The following is a 14,460-nucleotide window of genomic DNA, read 5'->3' as shown; positions in this document are numbered from 1 at the left end:
AATTTTAGGATTATTTGTTCTAGTTCTGTGAAAAATGTCATGGGTAATTTGATAGGGTTCACATTAAATCTGTAGATTGCTTTGGGTAGTATGGCCATTTTAACAATGTTCTTCCAATCCAAGCACATGGGATATCTTTCCATTTCTTTGAATCATCTTCAATTTCCTTTATTACTGTTTTATAGTTCTCAGTGTTTAAGTCTTTCACCTTGGTTAGGTTTACTCCTAAGTATTTTATGCTTTTTGATGCAATTTTAAAAGGGATTTTTTTTTTTTTAGCTTTCCCTTTCTGATAGTTCATTGTTAGTGTAAAGAAATGCAACAGATTTCTGTATGTTAATCTTATATCCTGCTACCTTGCTGAATTCGTTTATCAGTTTTAGTAGTTTTTGTGTGGAATGTTTAGGTTTTTCTATGTATAGTATCATGTCATCTGCATATAATGACTATTTTGCCTCTTCCCTTCCAATTTGGATATGTTTGATTTCTTTTTCTTATCTGATTGCTGTGGCTAGGACTTCCACTACTATGTTGAATAGAAGTGATGAGAGTTAGCATCCTTGTCTTGCTCCAGATTTTAGTGGGAAGACTTTCAACTTTTCACTGTTGAGTGTTACGTTGGCTGTAGGTTTGTCATAAATAGCTTTTATTATGTTGAGATATGTTCGCTCTATACCCACTTTGGTAAGATTTTTTTTTTCTCTCATGAATGGATGTTGAATTTTATCAAATGCTTTTTCTTTATCTATTGAGATGATCATGTGGTTTTGTCATTTCTTTATCACATTGATTGATTTGCATATGTTGAACCATCCTTGTGACCCTGGGATGAATCCAACTTGGTCGTGGTGTATGATCTTTTGTATGTGTTGTTGGATTCAGTGTGGTAGTATTTTGTTGAGAATTTTTGCATCTATATTCATCAAAGATATTGGCCTGTAATTTTCTTTTTGGTAGTGTTTCTATCTGGTTTTGGTATTAGGGTGATGGTGGCTTCATAGAATGACTTTGGGAGTGTTCCCTCCTCTTCAGTCTTTTGGAAGAATTTGAGAAGGATTAGTATAAGTTCTTCTTTGTATGTTTGGTAGAATTCCCCAGTGAAGCCATCCAGTCCTGGACTTTTGTTTGCAGGGAGTTTTAAAATTACAGATTCTGTTTCACTTCTAGTGATCAGCCTGCTCAAATTATCTATTTTTTTAACACATAAGGAAGCATTTATTTGAGGTTTAACATGAAATCATACAAATAAAATTTGTATAAACAAATCCACATTGAGTCATAACACAGCAGAAGACAAAGTTAAAACGAATTGGCGGCTATATACAGTTGGACAGAGTTGTGTCTTGTACACTAGAAAGTCTTTTATAGAATAATCATCTTAGATCAACAGAAGACCAATCTTCAATGTCATCCTGCAAGCAATCTCCTCCTGTTTTCTTCAATGTCCCCTTGTAGTATGGCTGGCAGTTGTTTTGGTGACTGCCACCCCCTTGAGATGCCTTGCCATAAGTGCTTTCTTGGGCACTGTAGTCTGCATATCCTTGTCCGTATCCGCAGTTCCTAGTTATACCCAGAATAATCATAGCAGCCATAGCCACTATAGTTTTGATCACCACCATAGGCGCTATTGTAATTTCCATATCCTTGATCATAATAATTATTACTTGGTTCCAGTTTTGGCCCTGACCTCAGTCACGACTCCAGCACCACCTCACCCACCAGCTACAGCACATCTTCTTCCTTTTTGTTGTTGCCTGTATGTGCAACTTTGATTTCACACTTCCCAGGACCAATTTGATGATAACTGCTTACTAACGATTTCTTAACTGGCTCTTTGTATATGTAATAAAACAAAATCCTGTTATTTGCTTTTGTATCCATGGGAAGTTCAATATTTTCAATCTCTCCAAAGCCTCCAAAATATTCTTTAATTTGTTCTTCAGAAGTATCTGGGCTCAGTCCACCCACAAAAAAACCTTTTGAGGGGTTCCTTCCCTTTTAAAGCTTTGACCTTTTTAGCGTCTAGCAATTTGCCATCCAGTTTGTGTTCTTTAACTTCCAAAACCTTATCAACACTAGCAGCATCTTTGAAAAGCACAAATCCAGATCCTCCTGATCTTTCGGTGACTGGATCTGTTTTAATTGTGCAGTCTACAACTTCCCCAAATTGAGACAAATATTCAGTCAGATCTTTCTTAACTTGTATCCCAGCTCAAGCCTCCAATAAACATTTTACTGTCATCCTGCTGATTCTTGCTCACGTTAATCTTGGATCCCTCTCCGAATTCCTCTGTGTTACTGTACTGATATATATCCTCCATGGTGGCAGAATTGTTGGCTGGTGGGTGCTGTCACGCAGTCTGAGTCGTCGCCGCAACAATGGCAGAGCATTGTATGGAGCTGGATTGAAAATGGCGGCGGACCCTAATTAAACTTAAAAGCTTTTACACAGCAAAGAAAGCCATAAACAAAATGAAAAGAAAACCTACAGAATTGTTGCAAATGATGCAGCTGGTTTTCTTTTATACTTGAGTTCAAATTTTTGGTTTTTGTGAATCTTTTGTATGTTTTTGATTTGTGGTTACACTGGTTTTCAAGTATGTTAACTCATTATTGTGTCTACTTGCTTTAGACTGGTGGTCCTATAAGCTCAAACACATTCTAAAAAATCTACATTTTCTTATTCCCCTATTTTATGACGTTGATGTCCTGTTTTACATTTTCATGTTTATCCTTTTGCTGTTCATTGTAGTTATAATTGCTTTCACAAAATTCTTTGATTTTTTTTTTAATCTGTGTACTGGCTTATTCAAGTGGTGTACAATCATTTTACATACTTGCTTTTCCGTATTTTGATTTTCCCTTTCCTATAGGTTCTTGCTTCTTTTCTATTTAGAGAAAACCTTTCAATATTTCTTTTAGGGTAGACTTACTATTGCTGTATTCTTTTAGTTTTTGCTTGCCTGAGAAATTCTTTAATTTTTTCTTCTATTCTAAATGATAATCTTGCTGGGTAGAATATCCTAGGTTGCAGGTTTTTCCCTTTCAGGACTTTGATGAATGTATTTTGCTATTCCCTTCTGGCCTGCAAGGTTTTTGTAGAGAAATCAGCAAATAGCATTGTGGGGGTTCTTCTGTAACTAACTCTTTGTTTTTCTCTTGCTGCCTTTAGAATCCTGTCTTTAACTTTTGCCATTTTAATTATGATATGTCTTGGTATAGGTCTGTTTGGGTTCATCTTGTTTGGGACCCTCTGTGCTTCCTTTATCTGGACATCTGCTTCATTAGGTTTGGGAAATTTTCTGCCATAATTTCTTCAAGTACATTTTAGATCCCCCTTTCTCTTCTCCTCCTGGGATCCCTATTATGCACAGCTTGGCATCCTTTATATCAGCCCATAGGTCTCATATGTCGCTTTCTTTTCTTTTTTTTTTCATTTGTCTTTCAGCGTTCTGTTATGATTGGGTGATTTCCATTATTCTATCTTCCAGATCACTTATTCGTTCCTCTGCATTATTTAGTTTGGTATTTTATTGCCTTTAGTTTGGTTTTCATCTCAACAATTGAGTTGTCTAATTTTGATTGGCTCCTCTTTATAGTTTCTATTTCCTTGTTACAGTGATCTGCATTTCTATTGACAGCCTTTCTTAATTCCTTCAGTATTTTTATTACCTCCTTTTTGAATGTGGAGTCTGGCAGGCCGGAGAGGTCTGTTTCATTGTTTGTTCTTTCAGGGGATTTTTCTTCTTTTAATTGGGAGTGTTTCCTCTGCTTTTTCACTTGTATTTCTTTGACTCTGAATTTAGGGGAAACAATTATCTACTGTGGTCTCAAAGGGCTGTTTTTATGTGGGAGCATCCCTGTGTAGCCTCCATGAGTCTATTATTTTTGGTGTGAGGGCTGTTTTTTGGTATGGATGCCTGCCATGTCTTTCCTCGGAGTTAGCTGGCCATCATCCCCTTGATATGGGGTATGATTGGTGTTGTGATGACCAGAGCTTGCACTCGATGTTGGGCAGGGCCTCCTCTGCTCTGTGGTTGTCACAGCCCTATCGAGAGCAGGGTCTGCTTGCCAGTTGTTGGAATAGAAGCCCCCAGATCCAGTTCTAAGCTGCACTGTGAGGTAGGTGGGATTGGAGCACTCCCTCTGGGAAAGGAGCTGCGCCATATTCCTCTCCAGGGGCTGTCCACTGGGACGGGCACTCTGTGCCATCACCTGTTACCTAGTGCATGTGCTCACAAAGTACACTGTTGTTGGCACTGCCCTCGGCCCTGCCTCCGCTGTGAGAATGCTGGCAATCAGCTCAGATTTCAGCCCTGCTTCTGCTTGTGTGCACCCACAAAACCTGCTGCTCCTGGCACCAGACCCGCCTCAGCTGGGGAATGCTGGTAATCAGCTTGGATGTCCCTCAGGCACTGCACTCACAAAGCCACTGGTATAAATCCACTGAAGTTGCGTACCCGGACCCGTTGTAGGAGTGGCAGTAATCTGCCCAGATTTCAGCCTCAGCAGCTGCATGTCTTGGGCTGGGAAGTGCAGTGAGGTGGCAAGGACTGTCTGTCCTGGTCTCTCTCTCTCCTGCCTGCCGCAAACTGGCTGCTACACTCTCTTCTGAGCCTCTGAAGCTCCCTATCTGTCCCCTCTGACCTCCTAGCTGGTGAAAGGGGTTCCCAGGGTGAGGGAACTTTTTCCCTTTCACAGCTCCCTCCGAGGGGTGCAGATCCCATTCCAATTACTTCCCCCCCCTTTTATCCTACCCAGTTTACATGGTGATCTTTTGTGCAGCTTTGGTTGTATGAGATCTTCTGCCAACGTTCAGTAAGTATTCCGTGAGAATTGTTCCACGTATAGATTACTTTTATATATTTGTGGAGGTGAGCTCCATATCCTTCTATTCTGCCATCTTGATCTCCATCCCCCCAGTGGATTTTTTAAATAAGGAATTGGCTCACATGATTATAGAGGCTGACAAATCCCAGATCTGCAAGGTGAGTAGGCAAGCTGGAGACCCAGGAGAAGCAGTGGTGTAGTTCCAAATCGAAGGCTGGCAGGCTGAAGACTTAGGATGAGCTGATGTTTCAGTTCGACTCCGAAAGCAGGATAAAGCTGATATCCCAGTGTGAAGGCATTCAGGCAGGAGGGATTCTCTCTCGGGAGGATCAGCCTTTTTCTTCGTTCAGGCCTTCAACTGATGAGGCCCACCACATCAAGGAGGGCAATCTGTTTTTTCAGTCTACAGACTTAGATGTTAATTTCATCCAAAAATGCTTTCACAGAAAGACCCAGAATACTGTTTGATCATGTAACTGGGCACACTGTGGCCCAGTCAAATTGACACAAAAAATTAACCATCTCAGTAGATATTGACAGCCTCACCCTGAGAGTGAATGCCTTAAGTGTTGCACCATAGGCTCCTGGCATGCTATATCAATTTTTTTTTATCACTGTTGTAACAAATTACCACAAAGTGGTAATGACTTCAAACACCACAAGTTTATTATCTTACAGTTCTGGAGGTGAGGATTGTAAAATGATTTGGCAGGGCTACATTCCTTCTGCAGGCTCTAGAGGAGAAATTTCTGCCTCTTCCAGCTTCTAGAAGCTACCTGGCCTTCTTTTGCTTCACAGGTCAGCATTACTTCAGCTTCTGTTTCAGTGACCACACCTCTGAATTGACCCTTCTGCTTCTGTCTTATAAAATCCTTTTGATTATGTTGGGCCCACCCAGACAATCCAGGATAGTCTCTCCAGCTCCAGATCATTAATTTAATCATAGCTGCAAAATCTCTTTTGCCATGTAAGGTAACATAGTCACAGGTTCCTGGGATTGGGATGTTTGTATGTTGGTGGGAGAGGGGTTATTATTCTGCCTACCGTACATGGCTAATCTCATCTTGGTATCTGCTTTCTGAAGGATCCAAAGTAGCACAGCCACCTTGGCCAAAATGACCTCCCATGAGTTTCTATAGTACTTTCCCCAACAACACTTACACAACTCTACTATAACTACTTCTGTGTTTATGTCCCTGTAGACTGTGGACTCCTTGAGAATACTGTCTTATTCACGAGAATGTAGTTTAGCAAAATGTTTGGCATATTAATTTTATTTCCATGGTAGGAAATTTTTGACCATGTCACAATATTACTGTTAAGAGTTTAATGAGGCAAAGTGACTTGAGATTTCCATCTAGTAAATATTTCCTTCCTTTACTGCAAGCTAGATCAATGGTTTTCCCCATAAGTACTGTTGGTTAGTTGCCTGTTAGCTCTCAAATCCGTTTCTCCACTTTTCCTCTGCTCTGTTTCACTGGGAACTACATTTCCCATGCCCCCTCACTCTCTGGTTTCCAGCGAGGCAATAGCAGGAGATTAGAGAGCAGGATGAGAGAGAAAAAACATAGTTATTTCTCACCCCCTGCCCCACTCCCCTGTTTCTTGTGGTGTCTCTGTCAGTGGCTGTATCTTCTTTGTATTCTGGCTCTAGGACACTGGTCACACCACTTCTTCCTGATGTCCTATCTGAGGGGCGCTATCACTTTCTGCTCTTGCCAATCTCTGGATTGCCACATCATCCCTTTTAGTTTCTTAGCCTTGGTTCCATCACCCATGAAACCAATTCCCTGTGTTCCTTCTACTTGAAAGATCCAGAGGTAATTGTGCTTTCCCAGTCACACTCTGCTTGATATATGTACTGGCAACTTTGAGAATTACTAGAAATTCTTGGTCTCCCCCCCAAAATTACTACCTTGATTATGGCATTAAATGAACGATCAGAAATTATGTTTTCTATCAGCCAATTCTATTTAAACTCCATAAACTTTATGATTTATGGTAGAAAAATGGAAATGGACAAAAATTCTATAAATTGAAATTCTTACTCCCCAAGAGTGAACCTAAGTTCAGCAAGATTCAAATATTGTATTTGATAAGAATAGAACCAATTCTCAAAAGTCTCTTAATTTAAATCCTATGCTGATTTAGCTAATTTTTAATGCAGTTTGTTTTATACAGTTTCTTCCTGAGTTTCATGTTATTAAAGAGGCTGTCTCATAGTTTTTTGAGTAAGCTAGAAAGTCACTTCAGTGTATTAGAAGCCTCAGGAATTAGTAGTATGAAATTTGTTTTTTATTATCTTTATAGTATAAAAAGTTGTAATATCAGATGTTATTGAAATTAATAGATGTTCTATAGGCCCAGGGAATTGCATACTGTTGAATCTAGAGCTGAAGAGTTAAAGTATATTCATAACAAAAGGCTGAACATACATAACTGCAAATAGATACTCTGACACTGGGTGGTCAGGGATAATTTAGGGCATAGCAAAGATTTGGAAAATCAGAGAATAGTGAAAAAGGGGAAAAGTTGGGAAATAAAACTTCACTAATGACTATGTATCTTTGAGGTTGTTCTCTAAGATTCATAAACAAAACACATTTACATCAAAAGTGTTTTTTTATTTTAATTAAAACAAAATGGTTCTAACAAGATGGAATTTGGTTACTGACTTCTATCACACAAAAGGACAGATCTCCAAACCATTTTGTTAATTGGAGAAATGACATTCTGACTATTGGCCTCACACATCATTCTGAACTGTTTAACATCTGGATAATATCACAAATGAGCAAACGTTTTTCAATATACTCTTAATTTTTTTTTGGCTGCATTTTATGGATTTCATAATCTGGGATTGAATCATTTATATGAACTAAGCCTGCTGAAACCATTCGAGGACTTGTAAATTTTCCAGTGTAGCTTTCTTGTTTGTTAACCTCTGGAGCAGTATACGGTCTTGCAGAGCATTTTAACTGATCATGGCTATCATTTGGGCTCTTTCCTAAAAGCCTTGCTCTTGATTTTGCTTTTTCAAGATGCTTAAATGAAGTTACATATAAATCCTCAACTCTATCCGAACAATCCTAAATATTAAAATAAAAGATCAGGTTGGTGAGTTAGGTTTCTTAAAAGTACATTTTAGACTTACAAGGACTAGTTTGTAATATCAACAAAGAATGAGAGCAGTCAAATGTTTTATAGGCAGTCCCCAAATTCAGACCCTACATTCAAGGCCTGCCATCAGATACTTTAAAAACCATACTTTAAAAAATCTCATTGTTTCAAAGGATCTGTTATTTCAAAAGGTATGCAAGATATGAGCTGAAAACCAGAAATCTTAGGGGACCTGTCCTCAGGGGTCAGACTCCTAGGCAAAGACAGCCCTCCTATAATTCTCCTCTTCTAAAATACCTCTTCCCCAACCCCAAACATAAATTATAAGCTCTTATATTATACTTTTTAAAGCATCCAAACATTCATTCTTTAAAAGTTAATAAATACCTTCTTTAATATTTATATACACACGCATACAGAGGTCAGCATCTAAGGATATGGTTATGTTTATACTAAAATATAAAAAATTTTTGTGTACATTCTGAGACTAAACAAGTAAAATATTTAGGAAAATAACTGGAAGGAAATACACCAAAATAATTTTTTTAAATGATGGTTGTTTCAGGGTGGTGGGATTATGGGCTTAGTTTTCCTTTTCTCTTTTTTTTCAAATTTGTACAATATGACTATATTTTATTTAAAAAATGTAATAATCTACAAGTACCCATAAGAGGGTATGGAGTTATTAGTCATTTCTCAAATTAGTGTAAACTAGTTTCCTCTGCAGTTTGAGCAGTTTGTCCCTTAATGCTTTGCAGAGATGGCCACACCAAGGGAATGGGCCTGCTTTGATTTGGTGAGAAGGTGGGAGTAGATTAATAGAATTGGCAGGTAGGAGGAATTTAGGCAGGACTAAGAAGAATTACGGCAGCAAGAGAGAGAAGATTTACCAAGAAGGAGGTATGAAGAGTCCATATTTTTGCCTGGGTTTGCAAGTAAACATTCTTCCTTTTCCATCTTATATACATGGAAGCAATTAGGTAAGGGAATTATTAAGCAATTATTAAGGGAATTTCTGCTACATTGGTAACATATAATTTTTACTTGACAGTTGATATAACATTACTAGAGTGACAGCAGAAGGGCACGGAGACCCACACCACTGGTTATTTTTCTGGAAGCGCCTACAACTCAATTTCCCTGTCTTCTACTTTGATTGCTTTGGGAGATTTCCTGGATTTTAGAGAATCAAATGAGCGAGTCTTTCTGATGATCTGAAAAATGCCCTCTTACCTCTCAAATTCTCTGGTGTCAATTTTACTAGAGAGAAAAGTTTAGGTACTGTTGGTTTGACAGAGGGAAGTAAATATAACTATCTCCCTTATCCATTCTTAGGATAAAGGTTCTGAGATCCTATATGATCCCATACCATATAACATAAACACAATCTCTTATTTTGTTTGGAAAAGTGATAATAAAGATTCCACTTATCTGAGGGAACTTCAGAAAGTCTTTGCTTTTCAAAAACTATGCACCCATCTTTTACTTCGTTTTCCTCGTCTGTACACACACACACACACACACACACACACACACACACACTCATTATTAAATTATTGAATTTAGAAAAGAGAAATACAAAGTTGAGAGTATGTTGATAATATTTACCCTGCTACACATTTGCTTTACTATTTACTAGAGGTAATCATTTGCTTTGCTGTGGAAAACAAATTCAAAGCAACTATTCTGAAATTAGATCTATTTTCTCATTCAAAGATAGTTATGCACATCAAATTATCAATATAATTTCATTTTAGAATTTGTGCGTTTTCCCAACTGTGGGTCATGCCTATCTATATATGCCAATAGAGAAGAGCAGTGTTTCAGAAAATTAAAATAAGCCCCTTCCATTCCTAGAGATTTTAACTTTGCTTTTGAATGGTTTATATAACGTCTAGTAGCAGATTTACCTTCCTAATTGTTTTATGTTAATATTAAAAATAGATATGAATTTCCATGTTTCTCAGCAGATGGCAGAGGGGTGGTGATGAGAGAGAAAAGAAAAGAGTAGAAGCTAAATTAAAATTTTACAATTCAGAATTCAAGAGATTGTAAATTTTGCATATCTCTAAGGCTTAGCAGAATAACTGGCACATAATATGAACTTAGTTTGTTTTACTGAAACAAAGATAATTCAGCAATCTGCAAAAAGACTATATATTTATACTTATATCTGCATGAAAAGACAATCCCAGCCTTTCTGTAGTATACAGCCACTGCCAATGGTTTTACAGGTTGTGCCTGCACAACAGCCCCTGGCTGAGGGGTCAGTCAGGGCTGAAATAGCCAGTCTTCCGTAGACAGAGCTGTGTACCCTGTCCAGGCTGTGTCAGCCAGTAGAGTCGGCCTGGAGGAAAGAATGCTTTTTTTCTAATTCGTGATCTAGAGGGGGGTCCCCTTTATTTTACATAAAGGCACTAAGTGTGTTAACATTCCCTTGATTTTCTGATTGCCTTTGAATGAGGTGAGGTGATATTTGAATGTCAGAAGAATTTTTAAAATTTGGAGGTCTGTTTATCTTGGGGCAGTTAAGGTTACATACATACTTGCATGCAGACACATATACTCTAGATTATCTACAGAACTTTGCCAAATACAGAAATAAAAGACTTAGAAAAACATTATTACGTGTATAGTTCTTCTTGCAGTCCAATGAAGCAATGCCCTTGGAACAGATTTTCTTAGAAGAATTCCTGTGGTGGGCAGTGTGGTTGGTAATATACTATCTTGTTAAATGACTTTTTTTGTTTGCTGACATGGTCTCTTTCTTTTTGAACCTTGGGCTTTAGATTTTCTCTCTTTAGTACTTCCGGGAAGAGGGATGGTTTTGAGTTTTTCTCAGCTATCAAAACTTTATATTTAAGCAATTGTGATTCAGGGACCTTTTGTTTGGTTTTATATAAAGAGTTTGTTTGGTTTTATATAAAGAGTTTGTATTTCTTCTTTGTAATGTGCAAATGTTACTAAATGTTGTTTTCTATAATTATTATTTCCTTTCCATCTCTGACGATACTAGTCTTCTAATTTTGATTTCTCTCCAGCCTCTGCATTGAGGCGAGTTAGAGTATTACTTTGCCTGGAAGGAAAAGTGAGTTTGTTTACATATTCCTCATCTTGGCATCTTGGCATCTTGCAATTAGGAATTCTTGGATACGGTGACAGTACTGCTTCAGGTTTTTCCTGTACTATCAATTTATAGGTGTTATTGTGCTCCTTTTTGTCAAGGGACTTCATTTTCAGTGTCTTTTCAAAGCAAGCATTTGATTGAGTTATTTTTGATTTACCACTCCAACTATGTGGGTCTTGTATCTCTGTTTTAAAATCACAGTTCTCTGCTTGAGGAAACTGCATGAAACCGTGTTCTTTCCTTTGTTTCTTAGGCATTGTATCTGTAAGTCTTTCTGATGGCTTATTTACTGGAATTGCCTGGGTATTTTTGTTGGAACAAGGTTGTACTTTAATTAAACTGAGTATTTTCACTTCCTTAGGGTAGTATCTTTTCTGTTCCTGAATTATTGATGGACTTTATTTAATATTCTCTAAGGAAAAATGTTCCTTTTCTTCCTTTTTGGTCAACTCTGTTTCTACAAGTCTATCTTCAGAAACCTTTTGTAAAGTGGTTTTCTGAGCAATTTTTGAATATTTATTTTGCTTTTCTGAATGGTCCTCCACAAACTGATTTTCATCTCTTACAGACAAATCTGGCTTTATACATTTTAATGGTGTGGAAGTAGAATTAACCAAATTTATATGCCGGCTTATCCCCTCTAATTGCCTTTCTGTGATTAGTCCTGATTTTGACAGTTTTTCTATAAAAAGGCTCTGGAGGTGTTTGCTTAAATCAGCTTTTAGATCTAAGAGTTCATTTTCTGATAAAGCTATAAGATAGTTTTGTAGAGATTTACTTAAGGGATATTTCATGTTTATTTCAAGCCTACTACCAAAACTCCCTCCTGAAATATCTTGTCCTAACTCATGAAAAGATATTGAGGCACTTTTAGCTCTTAGAGAAGATACATTTGAGTGTATAGGCTCAGATTCTGCGTCTTTAAATAAACTGTTGTCTGAAAGGTTTTTTAGGAAATAGTTTTGGAGAATTTCATTTAAAAAAGATCTTAGCTTTATTTCCAAATGTTTATCTATGAAATGATGATTAAAATTATTTATAAAAGACATGATTTCTTTTACAGTTTCTGAATATTTCTCCAGAAAAATATTTTGCCCTTTTGGTTCTACTTTCTCATTCATCAAATACAGATTTTGATAGATTTCTGGTAAGTCCTCTTTGGTGATGTATCCTGATTCTGAAAGCCTTTCTACAAGGTAATGCTGGATATGTTTACTTAATTCAGATTTAAATTTTTTTATTTCTGACTCTGAGAGTTCTTCTAGAAATACATGCAGCTTTGGATTCAAAATAGGTTTTCTCCCCAATTTGTCTACTTTATCAAAATTCTCTTCGATTTCTTCAAGGTCTTCTGTCTGACTTGGAAAAGGATGTTCAATTAGTCTTTCTAATTCTTTTTCTGGTTGTCTGCCTTTAGACTGACTATATTTGAAAAAAACATTAAATATCTTTTCCAAAAAGGATTTTAACATTATTACATCAGAGTTATTAAGTTTACCCATTAGTGCGTTACTTAAATTTTCTAAAGTAGAACTTAGATCATTTTCTTCTCTATCAAGCCTCTGACCATTACTTGGCAAACCTGTTTTTTTATCTGGTGTCGACTGATATTTTGAATCTTGTGGGGATCTATTTTGGCCTTTGTCTATGAATTCAACTCCATTAAAAGAAGTGATTTCTTTGTGAATGATGGGTGTATTCTGCTCTGAAAGAGGTTCTGTTTTGCTTCTGATATCTGAATAATACTCTGTGGAATACTTTGGCTTTTCTTCAGCAAAAGCTGTCTCTGTATACAGCAAAAAACCCTTCTGGTATTCTTTATCTAATTCTATCACTTTGATTATCCCCAATTCTAAAAGAGTATCTACAGGAAATGCTTGTATTATCTGGCTTATAACAGATTTGGCCGGCGGAAATTCTATTTCATTATTGTTTTCTTCATAGTGAATTAGAACATTGGAAGGCGAACTCTCCCAAGCTGTGGGTAATTGACTCTGCGAGTTTATCTGTGTCTCACTCCATTCTTTCACTCCTCTCCCCAGCTCTGAGAAGACCGGTGCAGTAAATATTTGCTTTATAACATAATCATATACAAGGCTATTCAAATCTGGTTTGGAGCTAGATACTTCACTTTTTAAATGTTTCTTTTTGAAACTACTCTTTTTTTTAATTGGAAAATCTATCTCACCAGGCTCTAAGTGTTTTTCAGAGACAGGTTCCTTTTCTACCTCTGGAGAATTTCCTGGTCCACCTTCTGAAAGTGAATCTGTGGGAATATCTTTAATTATTTCATTTAAAAGAGACTTTGAATTTAAAATGCCTCCTTCTGAAAGCCAGCTATTTAAATCTTGAATTTTTTCAAATACTTCGCCTTCCAAACTACTTGGTTGTTCATCATGAAGAGCCAGAAGTGGAGAACTATGACTTTTCTTTCTTGCTTCGGTGTCCATAGAAACTTCAGGTGTAGAAAATAATCTATTTGAAAGGTCTTGCAGATTTTTACTTAAAATTAACTTGAGCACCATTGATTGTTTTAAATTTTCTATGTGGGAAGTAAGACTTAATGATTTTGAGAGGCAACATTTATTTACATTTACTTTTCCAGTCATTGATGATTCTCCCTCAAAGTTTGGTAAAGATACATTTGGTAGCCTTTCCTGTAACTTATTCTTAGTGTCTAAAGTCTTTATTGTGGTGATACTAGGATGATGGGCTAAATTATTCTTAGTGTCTAAAGTCTTTATTGTGATGATACTCGGATCATGGACTAACTTATTCTTAATGTCTGAAGTCTTTAGTGCAGTGATACCAGGATCACTGGCTAACTTATTCTTAGTGTCTAAACGCTTTATTGTGATGATATCAAGATTATGGGGCCAGGTTTTATTAGCAGGGCTTGCAGTTTTTGAATGTGTTGGGTAAGGAGGATCTTGGTCTTCATACTCTATAACCTCGGCACTTAAAATATTTCTACATTTGAACATATCTTGGTCTTTCCTTTTTCTGACTGACATTTTGTTGTTTATATTCCTTAGAAAAGGATCAAAACCATTCTTGATGTTGAATTTCTGGAACTGTAATATTAAAAAAAAAAAGGTAAGAAATTTGGACGCATTTGTTTTAAATTTATAATAAAATTTTTAGTTAATTCTCTTTGAGCAATCTGCCAATTTATTCATCTTCCTGACTTCTACAAAGAGAAAACCAACTTTAATTATTTTAAAATATTTGAAATTGGAATAATAATGAGAACTTTAATGCAAATTTTTCAAATTCCTAATTCTGATACTATGTTGTGTTCAAGAGCTTTTTGCTACCTGGAATATTTTTAAACACTTAAAAGGCACTCATCAATTGTTTGTTTAAGAACTCGATTTCCAGTG

General features: G+C 36.7%; 1 protein-coding gene and 1 pseudogene across 2 annotated transcripts in view; both read right to left on the bottom strand.

The window, feature by feature from the left end:
- Positions 1–1,373: 1,373 nt before the first annotated feature.
- Positions 1,374–2,414, bottom strand: LOC309825349 (heterogeneous nuclear ribonucleoprotein D-like; annotated as a pseudogene). Its single transcript has one exon. The product of its transcript is annotated as a heterogeneous nuclear ribonucleoprotein D-like (transcript).
- Positions 2,415–7,583: 5,169 nt separating this feature from the next.
- C2CD6 (C2 calcium dependent domain containing 6) overlaps positions 7,584–14,460 on the bottom strand; it is a gene marked incomplete at both ends in the record, with an annotated part of 130,245 nt that continues 123,368 nt past the window's right edge. The window contains 7 exon segments of the mRNA XM_082658905.1: positions 7,584–7,646; positions 7,650–7,919; positions 10,579–10,673; positions 10,676–10,853; positions 10,855–10,962; positions 10,966–11,475; positions 11,479–14,151. Of these exon segments, the coding sequence (XP_082515031.1) occupies positions 7,584–7,646; positions 7,650–7,919; positions 10,579–10,673; positions 10,676–10,853; positions 10,855–10,962; positions 10,966–11,475; positions 11,479–14,151 (3,897 nt within the window).

The sequence above is a fragment of the Grampus griseus genome (genome assembly GCF_964374135.1).
Source record: "Grampus griseus genome assembly, chromosome: 7".
In the NCBI taxonomy this organism is placed as follows: Eukaryota; Metazoa; Chordata; class Mammalia; order Artiodactyla; family Delphinidae; genus Grampus; species Grampus griseus.
This window is presented reverse-complemented; position numbering and strand designations above follow the sequence as displayed.